This window comes from Toxorhynchites rutilus, chromosome 3, assembly GCF_029784135.1.
Source record: "Toxorhynchites rutilus septentrionalis strain SRP chromosome 3, ASM2978413v1, whole genome shotgun sequence".
NCBI lineage: Eukaryota > Metazoa > Arthropoda > Insecta > Diptera > Culicidae > Toxorhynchites > Toxorhynchites rutilus.
In genome coordinates this window covers 200,960,479-200,985,810 of record NC_073746.1, presented here as the reverse complement: position 1 = coordinate 200,985,810, position 25,332 = coordinate 200,960,479, and the positions used below count along the sequence as shown (strand labels likewise).

Here is a 25,332-nt window from a genome sequence, read left to right as displayed (position 1 = left end):
TTCGATAAACGTTTTTATGGTAGTTCGACATACCTCCCCCTTTTCTAAAGGGGGGGCTCCCATACAAATGAAACAAAGAATTCTGCATAACTCGAGAACTAATCAAGCAAATTGAGCGATATTGGGCATGTGGAGGTTTTAGGGGGCACGAAACGTTTCCATGGTGGTTCGACACACCTACCCTCTCTCTAAGGGCATGGAGGTTGCCATACAAATGAAACATAAGCTTCTGCATAACTCGAGAACTGATCAAGCAAATGGAGCCAAATTTGGGAGGTGAGTGTTTTGGGTACGAGAAATGTTTCTATGACATCCCTTTCTCCTCTGGAAATAAGAAGGGGTCCCATAAAAATAATGTACATATTTCAATTAAACATATTCCACATGACAATTGAAAATCTACGGAAAACTTGGAAGGAAAATGGGAAAATTCGAAAAGTTCAATTCGCATTCAGCAATTACATATCGACAAGCGTTGTTAGTCCATTTGATGTTTGCGGTAACGAAATTGATCTTCGTTCGAAAGTGGAAATGGATTTTAATGTGATAAAACGCACTCCTATATCGTCTTCTATCTATATAAATAAAAATGGATCGCCGAATGTGTTGATAAGAGCAAATCTCGAAAAAGGAATTTTCCGATTTTGAGCTGTTTTCATTGTATCATATTTTTTGTATCAAACATTTATTCCATGTAACGAACAAATCTTGCACGAGAATTGTGTCTGAAAATAATCTGATATTATAATGTCGAGTTTCGGTAGAAGTACTGAGATTTTATAGTGAAAAAATAATTTTAAAGGGTAGATTAGAAGATCAATCAATAAACAGTTTTGCGATTGGACTAATGAACGTGCGCTTAGTAAGAAAACGTGGATGTGGTAACGAAAACTAAATTTTGGACGGGACGAAGTTTGCCGGGTCAGCTAGTTAATAATATTTTTTCAAAGAAAACATGAACAAGTTGTTATTAGAAAAACTCTTTCCCTGTAAAGGTGTCCATCTTCCGATGTATGAGTGACTTGTTGGAAATTGTAAGGGCTATTCAATCTTTTTTCTATTTAGAAACATGTCAATAACATGTTGTTGTTAGAAAAACTTTTTTCCATGTAAAAGCGCCTATCTTACGATGTAAGGGTAATTTTCTGGACAGTGTAAGAGCTATTTGTATATCTTTTTTGAAAAATTGAAAAAAAAGTTTTTTGAGGAAAACAATTTAAAATTAAAATAATTTTTTTAGTGTAGTTTGAAAAAAAAAGATTTTTTTATGAAAAATTGAGCAATTAACTACATTTAATCCTCTGATCAGTATTTTGTAGGTATTACAGTTTTTGAGTTATAATTTTTTGTAAAAAAATAGGAGAAAAATTCGGCCCTTTTCAAAAAGTAATCTAATTCTTTTTTGAAGATTTTATGTATGCAAAGTTGCTTAAATGACCAATGTCTTCACACCCACAGCGTTTCACTACAATCTGAGATGTTGCTACCAATGGCCAGTCAAGTTGGCATGAAATTCGTCTTATTTTTCTATCGGTAAAGAAAATTCAAATCATACTTATGTGATATGAAAAGAACAATAACATTTGAGATCAGATGTCTGAAATAACAGTGAAAATAAGGCAAAATGTATATCCGTTTTATTCACTTTAATCGGGCTTAGTATTTAAAAAAAAAGATTATAGAGATAGCTCACCTCAGCAGGACGATTTATCTTATGGATAATATTTATGTTTAACACTAAGACGGCCATGAGTGCCGTACTGCACTCAAAAATTATTCCGCTGGGGCCATGAGTACAGCACTGCACACGATTTCGCGTGCCAAAGTTTCATACATGTGCGCTACAATACATGTTTTACGTTAAAACTAATGTGTTTTTCGTTTTCTGCTGGCCTCAATACATAGTAGGACACTTCGATATCATAGTATGGCATCACTGCTTGTATTATTCTACCAATTACAATTTATCACTGCCCGAAATGCTCCGAAAAGTTTTTATGCCTGGATTGTTTTAATAGAAGACATTTTACGAGTTTGAAATACTGTTATAAAAAATGTAATTTAGAAAAAAAATGTTTTATAATAATTTTTATCGATATTTTACTTGTTTATCATGAGTTGGGGCCGCGTGCGCAGCACTGCACACGGGTAGTTTTTACCCTTATATGCCAGATGGAAATGAAATTTTATGCTAGATGGATTCCTGGTTCCATCTAGTATAAGAATCAACCATTGGGCCCTCCAGGTTTTTACGAACTTTTTGGCACAATGGCCGTCTAAGTGTTAAACATATCAAGAAACCAGCGTTTAAAAATATCAAAGCAAGCTCGCCTTCTCGCAGGCATAAATTTCCATTAATAGAACATTATAAATAGGCAAAAACTTTGAAAGAACATAAACAATGATCATATACGCATTGGCATTGAAATAATTATAGTTACAAGATCATTGACTGAATTGGAATTGAGCCAATATCTGAAGGTTTCTACTTAGAATCTGCTACAATTCAGAGAAAGTTTTCGCTCCATTATATCCAGATAAACCTCTTTTGTCATCATCCCAACAGTGAATTTGTATTCTCTGTCGCCACATGATGCTATCGGGCCCCAAATCATGACATGCACAAGAAATGGAGAAAAAAAAATTGAACCACTTTGCAAATTATGAAGTTGCAATGATTCATTAAACTTTTGCCGATTCGTCGCCCGAATAAAATTACTTAAATCTCATCTTACCGAATTATCTACTTCCAGTAATTAATTGTCTTATCAATATGTTCTTGAGTCCACTTCGGCCGTTTTTAATGTTTTTCCCTGATATCCCGCGTCAGCGAATACCGTAAGAGGTTATGCTTTCGACCAATGATCCGCCGTGTGCAAGATCTTCTTCAAAATGCCCAATGTTCTTTCGTCACGAAACTCTGGAAGCCAAATTAATTGATTGCCGTGTAGATGTCTGGTCTGGATGTCACGGTAAGATACATTAGACACCCGATCAATTCGCGGCTCGGCTTGTCCGTGAAATGCTTCGGATTGTTCCCCTTCTCGAGTCACAGGTGGGGGTCCATAGACATTGGTGGCGGCTTACAGCTATCCATGCCAAATCGCTCGAGTACAGCGTCAATGTGCACCTTCTGCCCAATGATCATCAGTCCCGTCTTAAGATCACGACAGATGTTCAACCGCTATGTGTCCCGGGCTTCTTGCAGGTCCTTTATTTCGAATTCAGCTGATAATATCTTTTCAAACTTCAAACTTGGATCGGTTCTACTGAGTTGCTCGCAAATAGTGCGTTGTCCACGTAGATCAAAACGTAGATGACGACGGTCTCGCTTCTCCAGGAACAGAAACAATAGTCTTATTTCCTTCGCTAGAATCCGAGCTTGTCAATGAACTGATGAGTATCGATGGTTCAAACTCCAGGACGATTACTTCCCGCCTCAAAATCAGTAGAAATTGGAAACTCAAAACAGAAGAACTCTTACTCCGAAATGGCTATTGTGTTATTTTTCAGATGTATACATACGATAATACATGTAACATGTATACGATTAAATCCGGCTATGTTACAGTTGAAATGCTAATGAGCCTAAATAAATAAACAAATGGGATAAAGAGATGTAACACTCGTTCATTAGATATTCCCAATTACACAATTGCGGAATTTTAATAATATTCAAATTTAAAACGATCAGTTTGCAACTCCTGAGCTCCAATTTAGTATAAATTTGTCTTTTTTGCGTACTGTACACAAAAGTGAAAAAAGAGTATTTGCTTGGTGAAAATTTTTCTTAGTAGTTTGTCTTAGAATGTTGAGGCAAGACGAGAGTAGGATCAGAAGAGCATTGTTTTACATACCGATCCGCTTCAATGGAACCAATTGAACGATCAGAAATACATTGTCTCCATTCCCCACTTCCGTGGCTATATCATGGCTACACCGAAGTAAGCGCGTCGTGATTCGTTACTGCTCGAAGTGAAAAGCATTGTCTATTCGCCAGCAAAACTTTGGGAATTTCCGAAACCCACGTTGTGTAATATTTTGAAACGGTTCATAGAAAGTCTGACCTTCGCCCGGAAACTAGGATGTAGAAGACCGGCAATCCGACGAATCCCAAAACACTCGCGAATGTAGTGAGTTTTTTTTTTCAAACAGTACCCGATGCTCTTAAGGAAACATGGTTGCGTGTTTATAGGCGTCGAAACGTACTGTCTGGCAGTTTTCGATCGAATTCCTGTGCAGGAATTTTCTACCTCTATTAACCGGAAGAATGTAAAATCAAGAAGAAATCTAAGTTTCCCAAAAAATCTTTTGTCCCGCAAGCGATCTGCGCTTGTGGGCTTAAAAGCGAAGCTTGCGTTACCTCTGGGACAGGGTTGTCACATATACAGAATATTCTGTATTTATTACTGTATACAGAATCTGTATATACAGAATTACAAATTTTCAACAAAAATTCAGAATTTACAGATTTTTTTCTAATTCAATTTTAAATATTGATTTTATTATAGCGCATACATAGATACATTGATTTATGAAAAAAATTAAACACAATAAGATGGCTTTCGTTGGAGGCTGTTTTTAAGAGCTTAAACTTTTTATTCCGTTCCAAGTTAAGTATGACCATAATCAATCCGCCAAGGATCGTCCAAAATATAGTAAGTTAGTTAGAAGGAAAACTGAAACAATGGAAAGAGTGTGGCGGAAGAATGATTGCATGAACGTCATTTGCAGTCTACAGTCAAGCACGGAGGAGGCAATGTTATGGTGTGTGGATACTTTTCCTGGACAGTGTTGGAAATCTGGTGCGAATTCACGGAATCAGGACAGCAGATGTTTACATTGACATCCTTAAGGACAACCTGAAGGAATCGCTTCGAAAAACTGGCCTACGAAACAGCTTCGTTTTCTAACAGGACAACGACCGGAAGCATACTGCTAAGAAGAGTCACTGATAAGGACACTTATTTCACGGCTCTCCAGAAGGGGTGGAACGAAATCGACCCTCAGCATCTCCCAAACTTGATCGATAGCAGGTAATTGAAGCTTCAGGAGGCCTAAATGATGCTTTCAACTTTTTTGCTTTTATTGTGTGATTTGTTATTTCTCGAACCCAGGCCTTTATACTTGTTTTCCTTTTTTTTTATTTTGCTTGCCATTGAAATAAAACGTTTGGTTTAAATGAAATGAAATAAATATGATGAAAATGCAATGAAAAATATTGTTTTTATAATGAAATGTAATTATTACATGTAATGAAATGTAATAATTTAAAATGAAATTGCTATTTTTACTTAACAAAACTGTTTTATATTCAAACAAAATTCAGAAAATCGTTATCTAATGCTGTTTTTAATACAATGATACACTGCAATATCGATTACTAACAATACCACACAGCTCTAACTGTCACAACATGAAGAAACAAGAGGTTACTTAAGGGTTTTGAGGAATTTTAATATAATTTTTTGGGGTTGGGCTTTTATTTTTGTCAACGCATATTTGTTCAATGTATGCAATGTATGTTCAATGTATGTATGCAACACTGTCATGTAAGGGAGTAAACAAAATCTGATAGAAAAAAAAAGCAAAACCTGTTAATTACTTGAAAAAGTAATAGTTAACAAACAATTCAATAAAATTCTATCAAATGAAAGGTGGGCTTTTCCATGCCTGCCACTGTGAATGAACGGCACTAAATGTACGTTCGTTAGGAGAGATCGCGTTGTGCGCTTAGACGAAGCCGCGAAAGGATATTGATTTGCTGAAAATTAATAACCGAAAATGTGGGCTCACGCGTATTATGAAAAACAGTTTCCGATTGACATAGAATTGTGATGTGAGCTTGCGGTAAACCAATTGGCAATCTTGGCAAATCGCAATGTCATGGGTCTGTTCCAAAAACGACCGGTATATCAGAAAAGACAACACAAAGTGATTTTCCCTGATGCCAATGCCTCGTCACACCGAACTAGATCGGGCAGGGAATCTGTTGAGTTACTCAATTGGGATTAACCACCGTATGCCGCTCATTTTATTACGATATTAAGCTCATTCTGATTGCCATTTGTTTTCATCGATGGGACGCGCACTCGCTGATCCGCACTTCAGTTATTGTGAAAATGTGCAAAAAGGCCCGATGGTTTTTTCGGCGAGGCATTCATGAATTCATTGACAGATGGGAAGGTGTATTTTCCCATGGCCATTACTTCGAATAAAATATTTTAAATCGTTTGTGAATATTAAAATTGTATTTTTAATGAAAAACTTCCGGTTTCATATTTATACACCTGGTAATCGGGGAAATTATGAACACTAAACGAGTTCATGTTATATGTATTGAACTTCTAGAAACATATTTCTTAATATTAATCTGATAAATGATAATCTCATCGAGATTCGCTGAAACTTGAATTGCTGCTTACATTTCCATCACGAGATCGGTAGTTTGGTTACGTTAGCATTCGTCTAGACAGGAAGACTGCATGGGTAAAAATCAATATTAGTGATTTTTGCTACGAATATTTTCATTCGTGCGCCACAAAGAGAAACCTGAAGTACTCTCAGTGCATTATTATATGTTGACCTTATTTCGCCAATCGTCTGATCAAAGCCGTGCTCTAAACGACGTCGTCGATTAAAGTATGTTAGCAGAAGTGACCGGTTTTATTAACACGTTGTTTTGGGGCAGCAAGTTCAAAGATGATTTGGTACAAATTTTTCCAATCATCCTAGGCCACTTCGATGCAAGATGTGTCTCTGTTTACAAACCAGTTACATAGTTACATTATCCAATTCAAAATTCTGTTAATGAGAACCCCTTCTACATGCTATTCTATAATATTTAAACCACCCTATGACAATGAATACTAATCAAAACTGGAAAAGTTGTTTAATTTCAAAATTCAATTCACTGATGGTTATATTTAGGTTTGCGAGTTGAGAAAGGAGCAATAATTGGTATGTACGCAAAAGTGAACTCATTTGTGAGTGAAAAATTTAAGTTATTGAAATAATTGTACTGGTGAGGTGAAATGGAAGTTGCCAATGAGGGTGAGATGGACTGTAAAAAGTCTGTTTATTCTATTCCTAAGGAATGCATTGCGCCTATAAACGGAAATCATTAATGTCCTTCAATAGCACCATACGATATTTAAAAAAAATTGGGTTTGACCCTCTCCACTTTTTCCACCCTCTTATACTACAAGTGGTTCGGAGGCTGTAGTACTTTCCGTAGTAAATCAGGGGACCACTGATTCAACCGCTCTAGAATTCCAAAACGTAAATTAAATGTCGAACCTAGAACATAAAATTTGTTAAAAAAAAACAAAGTATGTCCCTGATCATTTGACCACTTTCTTCTTCATTTACCATTTACTTCTTTTCAAGATCAATAGAAAAATCGTGTTTCAGTTTTCTGAACTTTTTACAGTTTTCTGGATATTACCTTAATTTTTGAGCTTTAAATTTTTGTTTGCTGGTTATATTAAATCAACAAAGAGCGTCTTCTTTTATGTGTGCATGAAAATACTGTATGAATCATTGTTGCTTGCTCGAATGAGTTTCATTAAGGTTCCAATCGAAAGTGATTGTTAAGTGTTTTCTTCCTCAAAATGATAGAATTAGAACGATTCGGTTGTTGATAGCAGCGTTTGTGGGAGTTAGTAATTTTGCGTCCCATTTCGAAGAAAAATACAACTGAAACTTCGAACGCTTATCGAAGTTTATGATAACACTACTGCTAACTGATAAAAATTTATATAGTTGAAACAATACATATGAAACCGATCCATCAGATTGCGCTCTTGAACCGAATCAGGCATTACTTCAGGGGAGCGTGAAATAGTTTCAATATACACACTGATCGGCAGGATGGCGTTTGCTTCGTTTTATGTGATTCTATGCTGTACACTGTCCGAAACATTTGGATGTATGAGTATGCATTGAAACTACTATGTGAAGGCAATCGTGAAATTGAATTGGTATTCTTTACGTGAACCCTTCAAGAGTAGTCACTTTTACATAACGTAATGTCAAAGACCTTTCGTTCATTCGATTATTGCTACTGATTACCTCGCATCTCCCGAGGCTCATACAAATGGGCTCACAACAAGTGGTTCTGACATATAAAATTAGACATTGCAGATCACGAACAGAAGTCTTGGCCTGATTAGCAATTCGTTTTTTGTGTTATCATTCAACAACAATTGATTATATGGCTGTGTTATATTAGCTCATGCTGGTAAACTAGAGGCCTAAGAGATTTTTCAAGATGATGTACGCAAAATATATGCGGAATTACTTCGACATTTGAGACATGACCACCCTTGTTCTGAAATCTGATCGAGTCAAAATTATCCGAAAGATACGCTATTTGGATCATGCAAACCGATCGACTTAATTTGAGTAAGATTTGATAAGAAATCAGGTGCTTTCCGCAATCCGTTCGACATCGAATTATATTGACGTCTGTTTTGCGTCGTAAATTAGTCATCATGTGGCAGAGCCATTGGGTCTGATTGGAACTGTTGGAATCGTCTCTTTATTTACGATGCCGTTTTGTCTCGAATTCCGAACACTTAAGCTTTTTTGGCCATTGAACAGTGTCTCATTACTCAAAATGGTACTTTTCCGCGAAATTAATGTGGTTTTTAGATACAATAGAGCCTTTTCTTTCATTTGGCTACCATAAAATTAATTTACAAATTCATATTCATGATGAAAAACTAAAAATATGTTTGATTACATTTGTCTCAAATTCTGAACACCCAAAATGCAAATTTTTTTTAAAATCATAACTTTTGAGCTACTAGACCGATCCAGATGATCGATATATCAAATCAAAGCGAATTAGCTACTCTTCTTATTCTTATAAAAAAATATAACACTCCCAAAATTTTGGATATTGTGCTTCGAAACTTGATTCAAATTCCGAATTTGCTAACGTAAACATTTTATCGCTGGTTTTGACAGTCACTTTTTTGCATATACTTAATATTTTAAGTTATATAAAGTATCGATACCTGTGAATGATGTTAAAGTGAAGCCTACACCACAAAGAATGTCGGGGTATTGATTATTCAATTATTGAAAATATTAAAGTTCAGTAAATTTACATTTAAAAATGAGGTGTTCGGAATTTGAGACAAAACGGTATTTATTTTATTTTATTTGAAAGAATGAATCCGATCCGATTGTGGAATAAGAGTGAACATCTTCTACGTCCCACATTCGTTTTCTGAAGAGTGTATTCGCTGGAAATTATACACATAAAACTGCTTATCAAAATTACGCATTTTATTGAATTGTCTTAAAACTTCCAAGATATAAAGGATTACTAATGATTTGCTTTATTTGTTTTATTAAAGTACTTCTCCCATTCCGAACATTTTTCTCTTATCCACCCATGCATTTTTTTACATGAAATTTTCCCACTTTTTAAGATACTATCAATCCAAATATATTTCTTTAAATTACAAATACTAGGTGCGCAGTACAGAAATCATGATTACGAGGATATGTTGATAGGTAATACCCAAGGATGGAAAACAAGGGAGCATGATGTGATTTACGATTAATCGCAAACTGCACAGATCGCAATCTGTGCAAACTGCGACTAACTATTAATCCTCACCCATCATAACCAAATGATTTTCTCTTGGTAACTCTGAGTTGACCAAAGCATTGCTAGACTGAAACTAGTTCGAATAATTGAATTACTCTCCTTCCTCGTTTTATTTTCAACTCCTAACAAGAATTTGCTCCATGGGAATGAGTGTCTCTATAACGTACGCTTTACGATTCTCGCTCTCTCGTCCGGGCGTTCAATTTTCCTTTCCGAGCGCGTTTACTTCGATGAAACTGGGTAAAATAAAAAAATGCGCTACAGCAGATAGGACGACTTTAATGTTTCATGTTTCACAGAGGATTTCTCAGATGGTGATTAAATTAATCAATTAATCAATTAAATTAATCAATTAAACAATAATCCCCCTCAAATCACTAATTTTATGAGTTAATGTAAATGCGTTATTGGCCAAGGCTATTACGACATCGAACACGTGGTCTTGCGAGATATATTTTTCCGCCAGCCCAAATACAGTCCACTTTTTTCGGGGCCGAGTAAACTGGTGTCTAGAAAAGACCTTGATTACCTTGAATTAATCAAAAAACATAAATTAGCGCAAATATGTCAACATGTGTTTTTTTTGTGTAAGCACGTAAATATTTGCTCATAATTTTTTTGGATTGTGGAACTCTACATAATTTGTATGCAGATAGACTATCCACAGTTTGTGGGGGGATGGAATACTCATACAACTCAAATGGATAATGATTATCTGCTATCACAAAGCTGAGGAATTTTTTGACGATTTGTTTTACTATTGATTCATTAAAAAAAAAGCTTTATTTTTAAATGTTTTCTTATCCTGAGACTGGCTCACCATATTGCACTGCTACTAAAACCGTAGGCTAACTTCAAGGATATTTTTTATTCATTTTCGGCGAATAATCAATAGAGTGCCGTGTTATGAAACATCAGAATAATAGCAAAAACAATATTACGATCATAAGGTGTTGGACAGGGTATTCCAGACGACATTGAAATATATTCCATCTGATCATCTTTAGAAAGGTTAATGACCTTCAAAGGATGAATTTATCTTGGGCACATTGAATTGATGTTCATGACTTCCAGTCGGACGTTTATTCGCTCTGATAATAATTGTGTGGTCCTCACAAAGCATATATTCCAATGCCGTCGGTTCACTGAAATTATTCGCATACCGTTTGATGATAAGGTAGGATGTTGATAATCATTTGCTGCGATACGTATTGTTCCAACAGTATTCATTCGACAACCAACAAGATTCAACCATGCAAATCTGCGGTCAAAGCAGTATGTACACTTGAGAGATGCAACAAGTTTATATAAAAAAAACATTAGTCGTTCGATAAATCTACTGCCACATATGTCGGAAGTCCACGATATATGAATAACATACGTCCATACTAAGTCATTACATTTATTCGCAACGAAGAACGTAACCACAATTAATTGAATTAATCAAATATGTGATCCGTTTTATCTACAAAATAAAAAAGGGTCTGAAATTCAATCGAATTCGAAAGGTGTTTCGTGAAGTCACTAATTAAATTACTATTGGAAAAAATATTTGGAGAGAAATGTGAATGTTCAGAATTATTGGAATCTAAAAAACGATTTTGGGCGGGATGAGATTCGCCCAAATCTGCTGGTAATAAAATTAATCAATTGCATACATTACCCGTCTGCTGTTTATCGGGCGGGAGACGACAGCAAAATAAAGTCGACACGAGACTGAGTCAGTCACTCACTGCGGTCAGTACAATAGAGAATTAAAAATCCCTCGATGAGTGTCGTAAGATTTCAGTTGATCGTCTCTTGTTACACTTTCTGATCAAGAACTCATCATCCGCTCTATGGAATAGGATTAATCGTTTGTGGCTTGCACTCACGATAAAACTTGAGTAGTAGAAGTAATGCTTCGAGAGTGCAAGCAGTGGGGATTCCGCTTTCATATTGCTTTTTTGAGATCTTGGTAGCTCACCGTTCCAAGTATTCTCTTTGTGTACATATGAAGAATAAAAGAGCCTCGCCTGCTGGGGGTGATTTAAAAACATCCGACTAGAGGAATATACTTATTCATTGATCGTTGAATGTGATTTTTTACCATCCCTGGTAATACCCTCATGCTTGTAGAAGACGAACTAAATAAATTTCGGAAGCGCGCCTGGTGGCATGTGGAAGTACTATTTCTCCTCTACACGCCTGCGCATTTTTAAGGCATGACTTTTATTCAGTTTGTTTCGAGTTGTGGAAAATAGCGTTGTTTTCTGATGCTATGTAAACGCGAATTAAACAACGCGCTGTTATCAAATTTTTAATTACTGCTCCGTATTTTCCCGACTTTGGGTCTGGAATTTTTTCCCTAATCTCAAGATAGACCTTAAGGATAATCATTACAGCTCGGGCAATAAGGTGAAAGCAGCTATCACGTTCTGAGTTCTGGAGAAGTCGGTAGAATTTTTAGTAACGGTATGAAAAAACACATTGGGAGAGATGTGTTATGCTCGGTGTCTATGCTGAAAAATAAATACATGATTCTGATTTGTACTTCAATTTGCTATTTGTTTTTGTCCTTCTTCTACAAGCATGTGTGCTCGATTTACGTATATTTCTAAATAAATTACAAAATTACTCAAAATCACCAACTTCGTCCCGCCCAAAATTATACATATTTGACACATAAAAAAGGAATACAACAAGACAGTTAAATTGGACGATAGATAGGAATCTCGGGTCTTTCCGAAAATTTTCCGATTTTCTCTCCGCCGTATTGATCTACAGGAAGAAACGAACACAACAAAATAAAGACAGCTCAAATTCCTCCATTCTTTCCTCTGGTTCCACGCTTACCAACCCATTTTCCCTCCCATTTTTATTAATATAGACTTGCGACAAGTGTGAGAAATGATGGCTCTACTCGTGTGTCGGAGTGAATGATTCTAATCTGGTGATATTGGGTTGGGGAAAAAGAAATGTCGTATATTGTCAATATATGGCAACACTTAAACATATCTTGTGTTATACTTATCGCATCGGGTCATACTATAAGGCTATTTAAAGATGACAATCTGTGCTACAAGTGTCGTTATGACAGTGTTGTGATTGTCCTTTTCAGTCTCAAGTTATAGCGCGTCAAAGATGGAGTCCACCAAGCAAGAAATTCGCCATATTTTACGTTTTTACTACCTGCGAGGTAAAACTGCAACGAAGGCGGCCGGAAAAAATCGTGTAGTTTATGGACCCGATACTGTAACGATTCGCACAGCACAGCGTTGGTTTGATCGATTTTGTCTGGTGTAGTGGCTGTCAAAGATACACCCTGCACTGGCAGGCCAATCGTCGTGGAAACCGATAAAATCGTTACAATCATCCAAGTAGACCGGCATGTGAGTACTCGCTCGATTGTCCAGGAACTGGGTATAAACCATAAAACCGTTTGGAACCATTTGCAGAAGATTGGATTACTAAAAAAGCTGGATGTATGGGTGCCACACGAGTTGACGCAAAAAAATCTTTTAGACCGAATCAACTCCTGCAATGCACTGCTGAAACGGAACGAACTCGACCCATTTTTGAAGAAGATGGTGACTGGTAATGAAAAGTGGATCACGTACGACAACCTAAAGCGAAAAAAGTCGTGGTCGAAACGCGATGAGCCGGCCCAAACCATCGCCAAGCCCGGATTGACAGCCAGGAAGGTTTTGCTGTGTGTTTGGCGAGATTAGAAGGGAATTATCCACTATGAGCTGCTCAACTATGGCCAGACCCTCAACTCGGTTCTCTACCTACTGTGAGCATCTTGACCGTTCGAAGCAGGCGATTGACCAGAAGCGGCCAGAAATGATCAATAGGAATGGTGTTGTTTTCCACCAGGACAACGCTCGTCCTCACACATCTTTGATGACCCGCCAGAAGCTACGGGAGCTCGGATGGGATGTCCTATTGCACCCACCGTATAGTCCGGACCTGGCTCCAAGTGATTATCATCTCTTCCTGTCCATGCAAAACGCTCTTGGTGATACTATGTGGGCCTCAAAAAAGGCTTGCGAAAACCGACTGTCTGAGTTTTTTTTCAAATAAGGAGGGAGGGGGGGGGGGGGGTTTATAAGGGGGGGGATAATGAAGTTGCCTTCTAAATGGCAACAAGTTTGCGAACAAAACGGCGCATATTTGACTTAAATTGGATAATTTTAAGTATCTATGTATATAAAAATGGTTTTGACGTGGGACTACGTCTAACCGGAAGATATAGGGGGTGAAATGGAAATCTAGGCACTGAACAAGTAGGAAAAAATGCAAGATTTGGAACGCTTATAACTCGAGCATTTCTCAATAGATCGCAAAGGTTTTTGCATCAATTGATAGGAAATATATCTACGCATCTATCATAACGAATAACATTTCATTTTTCTTGAGATAAATAATTGAATAATTGTGAAATATCAAGCATTGTCCTAATGCACTATGTGCCCATTTTTGATTGGTCCATTTTGTACTCCTCAAATCGTACCGACCAAAAACGGGCAACCAGAGCAGCAGCGAAATAGAATGAAGCACGATTGGAAAGGAAAAAGAAAAAAATGAGGGAAACATTGGTCGCAGTCTCACACATGCGTAATTCTCGAGCCAGCCAGTCAGCTTAAAAATCCCCGCTCCGCTGCCGAAAGGATCATTCTCATCCAAACCGTACACCACATCGGTTCGCATCACAACACATCAACAAACCAACCCAAGCAGCCATGCCTGGACATGGTAAAGGAGGAAAAGTGAAGGGAAAGGCAAAATCCCGCTCGAACCGTGTTGATCTGGAGTTCCCCGCAAGGGTAGCTAGGCCGAGCGCGTTAGTACCAGTGTACCAGTCCACCTAGCCGGCGTTATATAGCTTCGGCCGCCGAAGTGATCGAGTTAGCTGGCAAAGCTGCTCGCGACGATAAGAAAACCCGCATTCGGAACAGAACACATTCGGTTCAGTGGACATCAAGACAACAGGCAGTTGCAGCGAGTGGCGAGTGGCAAACGCAATCGCAAAACGGCATCAGGTAGCAAAAGAAAAAAGTTTGTTCTTTATACAAACTGCTTTGGCGGCAAATCCAGAACAAGGCGGCATCGAGGGCGTTCGAAATGGTTTTTTTTTAAACCACGAGTACTAAGTTTTCTAAATTGGAACCATTCCATAAAACACGGCGCTTATCAGGGCCATTAAACCTTCCAAAAAAGAGTTTACGGAATACAGTTCAATGCATTCTAAAATAATATCCAAAATAATAATAAAACACAAATTGATTTTTTTATAATTTGTTTGCCAGGATATGATGAGTATGTGAATTTGGCAGTTGTTCTGAGCTTATTGATGGTTGGGGACTTTCCCGATTATCCAATTTTCACCAATTCTTAATTTGCTTCTAGATTGAAAGTACAGTAATTTATATTTAGCTCGACATTGAACTAATTGGATGGATCTGTAATGCGACATTTTTGTAAACATAGAGTTCGGGGTCCGAATTATGACCCCACATTGAAAGTCGACACTGTACCACTGTCATCGGAAATGTTCGATTACAGGTTTAAATCGCCTCAAATGTGACACTGAGTGTTTCTCCGGCACGTCGCATTAAATTTAATTTACTGACCAACATGTCACAAGCTGGATGGGAAGAAATTTTCCAACTGTGAAAGCTGTGGCGAGTGGCAAACGCAAAAGCTAAACAGGAAGGTTTAACCGAACAAGATGGGGATATCGAGTGATTAAACAGTAAACTAATCAATTTTTCAGGTAGATAGGTAGGTATTCACGTAGGAGAAGAAAATAAAACAATATATTTGAAATATATATTTAACAAAAGCTGTCCCCTTTGTATAGTCCTACGTCACTCCGGTTATGTCCCCGACATTACCCACCCGTCTTTTTCGTCTGTCTGTCTGTCTGATTCTTATGGACTCGGAAACTACTGAACCGATCGACATGAAAATTGGTATGTAGGGGTTTTTGGGGCCGGGGAAGGTTTTCGTGATAGTTTGAGACCCCTCCCCCCCTCTAAGGGGATGCTGCCATACAAATGAAACACAAATTTCTACATTACTCAAGAATAAATCAAGAAAATGCAACCAAATTAGGCATCTAGAGGTTTTAGGGTGCAATAAATGTTTCTATGGTAGTTAGACACACTGCCATACAAATAGAACACAAATTTCTGCATTACTCGAGAATTAATCAAGCAAATGAAGCGAAATTTGGCATGTTAAGGTTGTAGGGTGCAATAAATGTTTCTATTGTGGTTAGACAGCCCACCCCCCTCTCTAAGGAGGGCTGCCATACAAATGAAACACAAATTTCTGCATTACTCGAGAATTTATCGAAACCAAATTTGGCATGTGAAATTTTAGGGTGCAATAAATGATTCTATGGTGGTTAGATACTCCTTCTTCCATTCTAAGGGATGGCGGCGGGGGGTGGGGGACTGCCATACAAATGAAACACAAATTTCTGCATTGTTCGAGAATTAATCAAGCAAACGATTTTCAATTCTTTTTGTTTCAATTAGGTATATGGAGGTTTTAGGGCGCAATAAATGTTTTCACGGTGGTTAGACACTCCATCCCCTCTCTAAGAGGGAGCTGCCGTTCAAATGAAAAACAAATTTCTGCATGACTCGAAAACTAATCAAGAAAATATCAAATTTGGCATGTGAAGATTTTAGGTGTCACGAAACGTTTCTATGGTGAATAGACACTCCTCCCCCCTCTCTAAGGGGAAAAGAGGGGAGGGATCTGTCTTCATTCTATCATATTTTCTGTATCAAACATTTATTCCATGTAACGGAGAAACAATTGTTTGCAAGTGGTTGAAAAATCTTGAACGAGAATTGTGTCTGAAAATAATCTGATATTATAGTAATGAGTTTTGGTAGAAGTACTAGGATTTTTTTTAGTAAAAGGTAAATTCAACGGGGTCGATTATAAGATCAATCAATGAACAGTTCTGCGATTGGACTCATGAACTTGGGCTTAGTAAGAAAACATGAATGTTATTGATAACAAAAAAAACAAATTTTGGGCGGTTCGCAGCCGGGTGTTGAATAAAGCGTCAAATATCGATCAGAAATACGACATTTCTTTTTCCCCAACCCTATATGATCAGGTGGATCTCGCGGACAGCTTTCCCACAGCTCTGCAACATCATAGCTGTGCATGCAACGAGAAGAAGCACTGAATGAGAACCTTCATCGTCAGACCCGCGAGTACCAGGAGAAGGGATACGCCACTGCTGCATCCGACGCTTCATAGGTAGACGAAGTGGTCTATTCCGTTAATGGGAGAAACTTCATCGGAGCCGAGCGTATCCTGAAGTATCAGGCTAAACGGATTCATGAGGATTCAGCAGTTGTCTTCACCAATGTCAAATGTTTCCCCCGTTCCCCCCGTGGGCGGTGCATGGGAGCTCATGGGAGATCTATCAAAACTGCAATGAGCAGCCTTACATGCGAAAGCTGGGCACAGTATTCCGTAGGTATGCAAGCTGAAGCTATTGTGAATGCACGCCCGCATAATACACCATGCGAGCTTCGTCAACACACCAGTGTTGATGTGGACGATGTGAAAAAGTAGAGCCTCCAGAGACATTGTTACCTATATAAAGTCAACGAAGGCGAGTCCAAAAATACCGTCTAATGTGAAACTCGATGAAAGGACTTAAAATTCAATTGCCGAAGCGACCGACCTGTATATTCGCCGAACCGTTACCAATGAAACCGCATACCTAATGTATACTTGATGCTTTCAGTGCATACCGTCGAACGACATCAATCTCCCGTAAGCTGCTCTAATTGACCCAATCAACAAATCAGGTTCCAATTTTAAACGTTTGTTGAACAAAAATTAAATTGAAGGGAAAAAAATATAACAAAACAAATATATGCTATAAAAGATGTGGTGTTCCCACTTGAGGGTGGCCGTTGAATATGGCGAGGGTTAGAACAGACTCGCTTACAGAGAGCTTTGGATTCCAGTAAATGTCTGTTGTATAAAACGGATATTACGGTCGAAATCTATTTAGAGTCACTTTTTTCTGTATTATAGTGACTTTCAACGTTTTTGGCTGTTTCGCCACTCGAACCACGGCTTTTCATCCTGTCCGAAAAAAGAATGACGGGAGTGAGCATTGAACTCGTGACCTTTAGCGTGAGAGGTACGAATGTTAACCACTACGCCAGATAACCATGAAGAAATCTGCCTTTGCGTTCAATTGGAAATAAGTGCTTCTTCTAACAGTTTATCCGTCAACATGATTCAACAGTCATTCAGGCGTTTAGTTCCTCCCTCTCCCTCTACGACTCGACTATCTCATTTCATTCATTCCACTCAAATGGACTTCGTTGCATATTGAAGTGACTCCCCCAGGCTGAATTCGTTTCTCTCTCACATGTATCGATGTTTGAGTTCATGGTGGGTAAACAACGGAGCCGTCCATTAATGGTGTAACTACTTTTTTGCATCAAAAATTAAGTTTTCGTTCCACTTCATATGGACGTTAGAATGAAATTGAGTATTTATTATTTATTATTTATTATGAGTACGCTAGCAACGAGGCACATGTCACACTAAATCCGTTTTTTTTTGTCTCTATTATAGTGACCTTCAACAAATTTCGACTGGTTCGTCACGTCACTTCCATTTTTGGAAGAATATCGGGAGTGAGAATTTAACTCATGATCTCTGCGTGAGAGGTATGGATGTTACCACTACGCCAGATCGCATTCACTCTGAATTCGTTTCTATCTCTCGTGTATCATGCATGCATGTATCAACGTAAATAGAATACTAGGTATATTACTTCGCTTTTGTGGTACACACACTCTTCATGATAAAGAAGCTAATTTAAAAAAAAACAATTGTCATGTTGAAATAATTGTTTTGCTTTTTTTTCTATGCCTACCACTACATCAAAAAAGCGGGGAGTAATATACCTGGCATTTTATTTACTTTGTGTATGTATCGATGTTTGAGTTAACGGTGGGTAAACAATGGAGCTGTCCATTCCAGGGGTTAAACATCAATTGAATATAGGCTACCCAAAATCAAAATCAATATGGCGTCATTTGTTTATCAACATATCATTTACGAGGATTGAAATCGAAAAATGCGCTGTTTTATTCTAACTGCATGAGCGATTTCCATATTTCGGTTTCACATGGAGGTGTTCACATTTAACATGGAGTTTAAAGTTAGCCACTATTCGACTATATAACCGGACCGAGTTGTAAACAACAGTAATTGATTGAACCGAAATGTCAGTGAACCGCAGCAATATTGGGTACACTGGCAATATGAGGGATTTGACGTTTTAGTCGTACCCCTGGTCCATTCATGAAGTAACTATTTTTTTGCATCAGAAATCAAGTTTTCATTTCACTTCAAATTGACGTTAAAATAAGATTGTGTACGCGGACAACGAGACTAATGTCAGGGCTTGTAGTAGTGATGAATTGAAGACAGGTTGAATGAAGAGGTTGATTTCATTCATTCGTCACGTCAACTAGAATAACCTATTGCTAGAATAGATCGTCAGTCATCATTGCTCTTAACGCTACGTACTCGGATGGTGCCAACATCTCAGGGTTCGAAACTTTAAAAGTGCCTATACTTCAGCTGACAGAGCTGTCAGTAGGGTAATCGTATAAATCTCAGCTCTTTCATCCTCGAGATGTTAGCACCAAAAACATGGCCGCCTAGAACGGGGCTGAGTCCTAGTCGAAACAAAACGGCTGAGAGAAGAGTCGATTTTCAATGTTCATCTTCTAAAATGTTGGACCCTGCCCAGATGTATGATTAAACCGCATAAGGGGTTTCTCGGCGATTTTTTTTGAGATGCGGTCAGTGAAAGGAACGTGCCTAGGTGCATATCACGTTTGCGGCATTGTTTAAATTTGTAACAATATCATAGTGTTCCGTTCTATTATATCACGGCGTAAAAATAGCAAAGTAAAGTCTGTTCATCAGGTGGCTTGTATAGTACCTTGCTGGCAGATTCTAGTACTGGGCGATTGAATTCCGGCAAGAATCAACCCGAATGTCCGACCGATACTCGGTGTATTCGCAGTGTCCTGCGATGCACTGAGATGCACTGAGTCTAACGCACTGCAAACTTGTAGAAGGATCACTAATTGCAGACCACTCTTACTCCACCAAGTTCCGAAGGCCAGCACGTCCGCCAGTTTTGGAGCAGATCTGGATAATGACAATTGAGAGCAAAACCCTGCGAGCAGGTACGCTAGAATAAGTACCATGGCCATGATTGGTAAATGAATTGAAAACAAATAGAAAGGGAGAGAAAAGGAAGAAGAGATTTGTTGAATTTATGAAAATATAAGAGAAAATAGAAAGGAGTGAACAAGTATAGTATGTTAAATATCTGAATCACGCTTTTCAAAAATCACATGGCTTAAATTTCTGTTTGTACGCGGGTTTTGGTTTTGGTTCAAGCGGACATCAAGCGTTTTCTTAGTCCAAACAAGGCAGGCTTGAAGTCATGAACCGTTTGGGACGGGTGATATCTTTTCGGAAATTGGCGAAAAAGCCACCAGAAGCTGAGATTTTACAAACTTTCTGAATCCCGAAGGATTCCGATTCATGTTCGCTTATAGTCCATGTATACATATAGTCATGGTTTAATTTTAATTCAATACATTTTCTACGACCTCCTTAAATCAGTTTAATTATACCGTAAAGGCAGCCGGATCAGCCATCTAATCAATCTAATTGGTTTGCGAACTCGTTTCCTGTTGTTACTCATAATGTAAATATTTTTTGTTTTGATTATTTAATTTCAGATCTCCCCATACAAATGTCAACTCGATTAAACGCTACAAAAAGGAGAAAGCGCAGCAATGGGTATAATTATCAACCGAGTCAATAATAGGAAAGAGGGCAGTCACTAGATTCAACCATCGTTATTGATAAGCCATGGTTCTGTAGAATTGTAAACGCATCTGTGACATTTAAAAAAAATTATCAAGCATTCCGCAAACAAAGACAAGCGTTCTCTTTTAACGCTCCGGTTTCATTACATCAGACGTTGTGTGTTCGCAATATCGCACTGAATTTCGACGACTTCGACGAGAACCAGCACAGAAATCGTCCGAAAATGTCGTCTGTCCTGCTTGAAGCCCGTCCTTATCGGCCGTTCAAATCCAGCGAAGAATATCTGTATGCTATGCGAGAGGATTTGGCGGAATGGTTGAACACGATGTATCCAGAATTACGCGTCAACGTAGATAATTTCATGGATCGTCTCGACACAGGTGTGGCGCTATGCAAGGTGAGTGATATTACTACTTCATTTATGTTTCAGAGTGTTCTCGCATATAGTGCAATTCCAAATGAAATTTTTTTTTAATAGTAAAAAGAAGTCATGTAGAAAATTTAAAAAATAGGTACAAGATGGTAAAACTATTTTTGACAAACTGGAACATCGAATTTTTATGAATTTTCGAAACGTAGACTTTTTATATGTTAACAATCATTGTTAGCCACAAATTATGAATCCTGATGTGATTTAAAATAAAAAAAGCTCTTCATAAATCTTCTTCTAAATACAGCCATTCCCGAGATATTTGAAAAAAACATTTTTAATGTGTTGTCTTTTTCAATTTGAATTTTTTTTAATTTTTTAAATTTTTTTCATATAAAATAGAAGTCATGTGGGCATTGGATTAAGGACCAAAAACCTATTTTTTTTACTAGCCGGCTTGCTCTCCAGACTTGAATCCTGTTGAAAATGTTAGGGGGATCCTTGTACGCAGAATCTACACTGAGGGAAAGCGGTACAACGATTGAAAAGCTCAATGTCAATTTTGGAAACATGGAAAAATATCGAGAAATCCGTTCAGCAGAATTTGGTAAATAGTATTCCAACACTAATTTTCCTAGTTATTATCCGATATAGCAAGGTTACCAATTATTGGCATTTAAATCAGCCGATCGTTTTGAATTTTTCATTGAAAATACTTATGAATTTTGAAATGGTTTTATAGAAACTTGACAGTTGAAATTATCATATTTAAGCACAATAAATAAACAAACAACTCTTTTGAACGGAATTGATTGATTGTTGCAACGACATAGAATCAGGGTGGTCATACAGAAGTTCAACTAACATTCGGAAATAATATATATTGCATATTTCCTATGCTATGTTGATTGGAAATAAAATTCGCACGAATGCAAACATGTTTTTTATGCCAACGCAAACAACTTTAAACTATGATTCGTTCAAATTTGGTTTAGAATATGAAAACAGTAAAGAATTATAGAAAACTAAAAACAATTGGATATCACAGATGGATGATGCTTCTGGAAAAGTAGAAAATTCCACATCGATCTTTGATAGAACGAGCTGACAAAAAAATTAGACGAACAGAAACCTGCACCCACGTCGTCACATTTCGGATATATATAATCGAATTAAAGTGAATGTAATGAAGAAAAAGAAGAAGTTATATGTTGGCGAGAATACGTTTCTTCCTTGGTTGCATCGTGTTATGTCTTGAGCAGGTCTAAAAATATTTCCGTTGCGTCTCGACAAGCATTTGGGATGCAGCTCATTTGAAAATAAATACGTTGGATTTTATTCTCTGATTTACGTTAATTCAAACCAGTCAACATATATTTCGATGCTCAGAAACAAACAGCCGTTGAAATGAATCTTCTTGTTTGATGGGATTAGATAATGCAACTTAAATATATTTTAATGGGTGCTCCTAGTCTCAACGCTGGGAATCAAAAACTGTGTCGATGCGGGGAATGAAAATGATGTAGTGCAACAACATCAATACATATGTTCTCATATCAAGCACACACTTGATGCCATGGGAATTTGCATAATATGCTTCGACTGTGTATATGTGGGACTATTGCACTACCGCCTGCGACAAATATTAGGTAATGGTTGAATAGCACGTAAATTACTAAGCCAGTGTGCATTGTTCGTACTATAAAACTAACAAATGTTGCAAAAAACATCTATTTTTATCTACATTATGCTGAACGGTAGAAAACATCTTTGAGTTGCACCACAAATGACTTTCCGCATCCTCATTCCCAGAATAGTTGAGCAATCTTATGCGTTGTGTTCCGATTTACGGTTTCGTGAATTCAATCGAATGCAAAGGTGAAACAATTGAGTTAATTTCAGGCCGTTCAAAAGCATCACTTGACAGTTTTCTGTCTTCCCGTATAATAAGAAAATTAATTATTTAACTCGTTGAGTCCTGGATTGGGCGATCTTTATGAGAAAACGATCTTGACGAATAACGAATAACTTCCTAAACGACCTAGAGTTCGATTCACCAACTAAATCGGTATCAGAGAATCGATCTTTGCCGAATTGATCTTTGAAAAATCAAGATAATTTTTTTCCAATGTATCTACTTATTCTATATGAGTACCTTCTTTTCTTCGAACAGGGAATACAAATTTAATATTTCTATTCAAACATTAAAAGAATTTTGTTCAACTCCTCAGCAGGTGCCGAAATCTTCGAAGATGAAAAATGAAAATCGACACTCTTATCAGTCGCTTCGCTTCGACTGGTACTACTTCGGCATTCGCCGTCAACATGCCTTGAATTGACTAGAAAAGAATTGACGAGCGTTAGAAGCGAGGAGGACTGATGAACTATTCTGGCAAATGGTCATTCTAATTGACGTGACCAATGAATAAAAATCTGCCTCTTCATCCACTTCAATCCACACTACTGCTTCCCCTGACATGAATCTCGTTACCCGCATACACAATTTTATTTTAACGACCATATAAAGTAAAATGAAAACTTGATTTTTGATGCAAAAAAGTAGTTACACAATTAATGGACGGTTTCATTGTTTACCCACAGTGAACTCAAACCAACGAATTTAGACAGTTACCAGGTACGCTATAAAGGTCCTCGCATTAGTATTAGTAAAAAGCGTGCAGCTTGGGAGGAATTCTTAACAAAATCTTGTCTCCGAATTCAATTTTGTGAAAACAAAACATACAGAAAAACGGATTTATGTGTCGAAATGGACAAATTTAAACGGGAATCAACTGTCAAGGATCTCGGATTACTCATTAACTCCGAGCTTACATTCAAGGATCATGTCTATCATATCAAAAGCTTAATTCAGGCTCGGGTTTATAATCTCGCTAAAGTTATCGCTAATTCTTAGAGATCTCAGAGATACATATTGTCTAAAAGCTTTGTACTGTTCTTTTGTGAGACCTATCCTGGAATATTCGGCTGTAGTGTGGTGTGCACGAGATAAGCCGCATCGAAGGTATTCAACGGAAGTTTATCCGATTCGATCTGAGGTATCTTCATTGGAATAACATCCACAACTCACCCAGCTACGAAAGCCGATGTATGCTCATACATACATTCAAGGATCATGTCTATCATATCAAAAGCTTCATTCAGGTTCGGGTTTATAATCCCGCTAAAGTTATCGCTAATTCTTAGAGATCTCAGTGATACATATTGTCTGAAAGCTTTGTACTGTTCTTTCGTGAGACCTATCCTGGAATATTCAGCTGTAGTGTGGTGTGTACGAGATAAGCCGCATCGAAGGTATTCAACGGAAGTTTATCCGATTCGATCTGAGGTATCTTCCTTGGAATAACATCCACAACTCACCCAGCTACGAAAGCCGATGTATGCTCATACATCCGGAACTACTGGAGGCGAGACGTAATATCGCGATGGCATGCTTCATTGGGGATCTGCTCTAAGGCAACATCGACTGCACTTCGCTGTCAGGCTGTCTTAATATAAACAGCCGCCGACGTAATCTTCATATCTATAGAACCAGATGGAAAAACCCTCACTCCTTCACAGAATTAACGTCAATTTCACATGAATTACAATATGTTCCTAATTCGTAGGTCATCCTTAGTTCTCAATCAGTTCAAATAACCCATTTGGGGTGGTTTCGACCAAGCTGCGCTATGTTATAGTGTGTATTTCGTTCTACGAAGAGGGTAATGCTCGTTTAAGCTCTCAAAATCACTCATATTACTTGTAAGCTGCATCTACTATTCGTACGATCACTCCTCATAAGTTCTTGATAGGGTACCAAATTACTCAATTATCACGGTGTTTTTGGTGCAAAAACAAAAGTGATTCTAAAATATTTCATTGCCCTTCTGACTGTGCATTCGTGTTATTGAAAAGCTATCTGAACCAGGCCTTTTCGAAAATACTTTCTTCAAACCTTCAAACTGCCGCCTGCAAAGTTACGAGTTGAAAAATTACATGACACGTTCCGTAAGTCCTTCCAGTATGAAGATATTCTATTCAAGTTGAATTTCTTTTTATCAGAGAAGCTCTCCTGAAATAGGGAAACCCATGGGATTAGCTTCCACATTAGCTTTTGGACCTCCAGCTTTGGATTTGGGATTTTTATGGTTCTGGGAGAATTTTCTCAAAATGGCCTAGTTTAGATAGCCCACCATCAACACACTACACTATCATTTGGAAAAAAAATTGATACAAAGATATCTAGCTTGTTTTTAAGTCCTTCAAAATTGTTCATGCGATAATGCTAGTGATTTTTCATCTTCGGTTTTGACGTAGGACTACGTCTTTCATTTCTATACCGGGGTGTAAAATCAAAGTTTCGAAAACGAAAGCGTTACGCCGGAGACCGAGATTTTGAGCGTTAATAGCTCCTAAACAACTGAACGAAATGGTA

At 37.7% G+C, this 25,332-nt stretch overlaps 1 protein-coding gene across 5 annotated transcripts in view; it reads left to right on the top strand.

The window, feature by feature from the left end:
• Positions 1-25,332, top strand: part of LOC129775756 (GAS2-like protein pickled eggs) — a 71,939-nt gene that overhangs the window by 2,328 nt on the left and 44,279 nt on the right. For 4 of the 5 annotated variants that reach the window (XM_055780829.1, XM_055780827.1, XM_055780828.1 and 1 more), the window contains one exon: positions 20,437-20,924. In XM_055780829.1, the coding sequence (XP_055636804.1) occupies positions 20,751-20,924 (174 nt within the window). In that variant the 5' untranslated portion in view covers positions 20,437-20,750. Of the gene's footprint in view, positions 1-4,892; positions 5,037-20,436; positions 20,925-25,332 lie in introns of those variants that run through there. The other variant, XM_055780831.1, reaches the window with a different exon arrangement.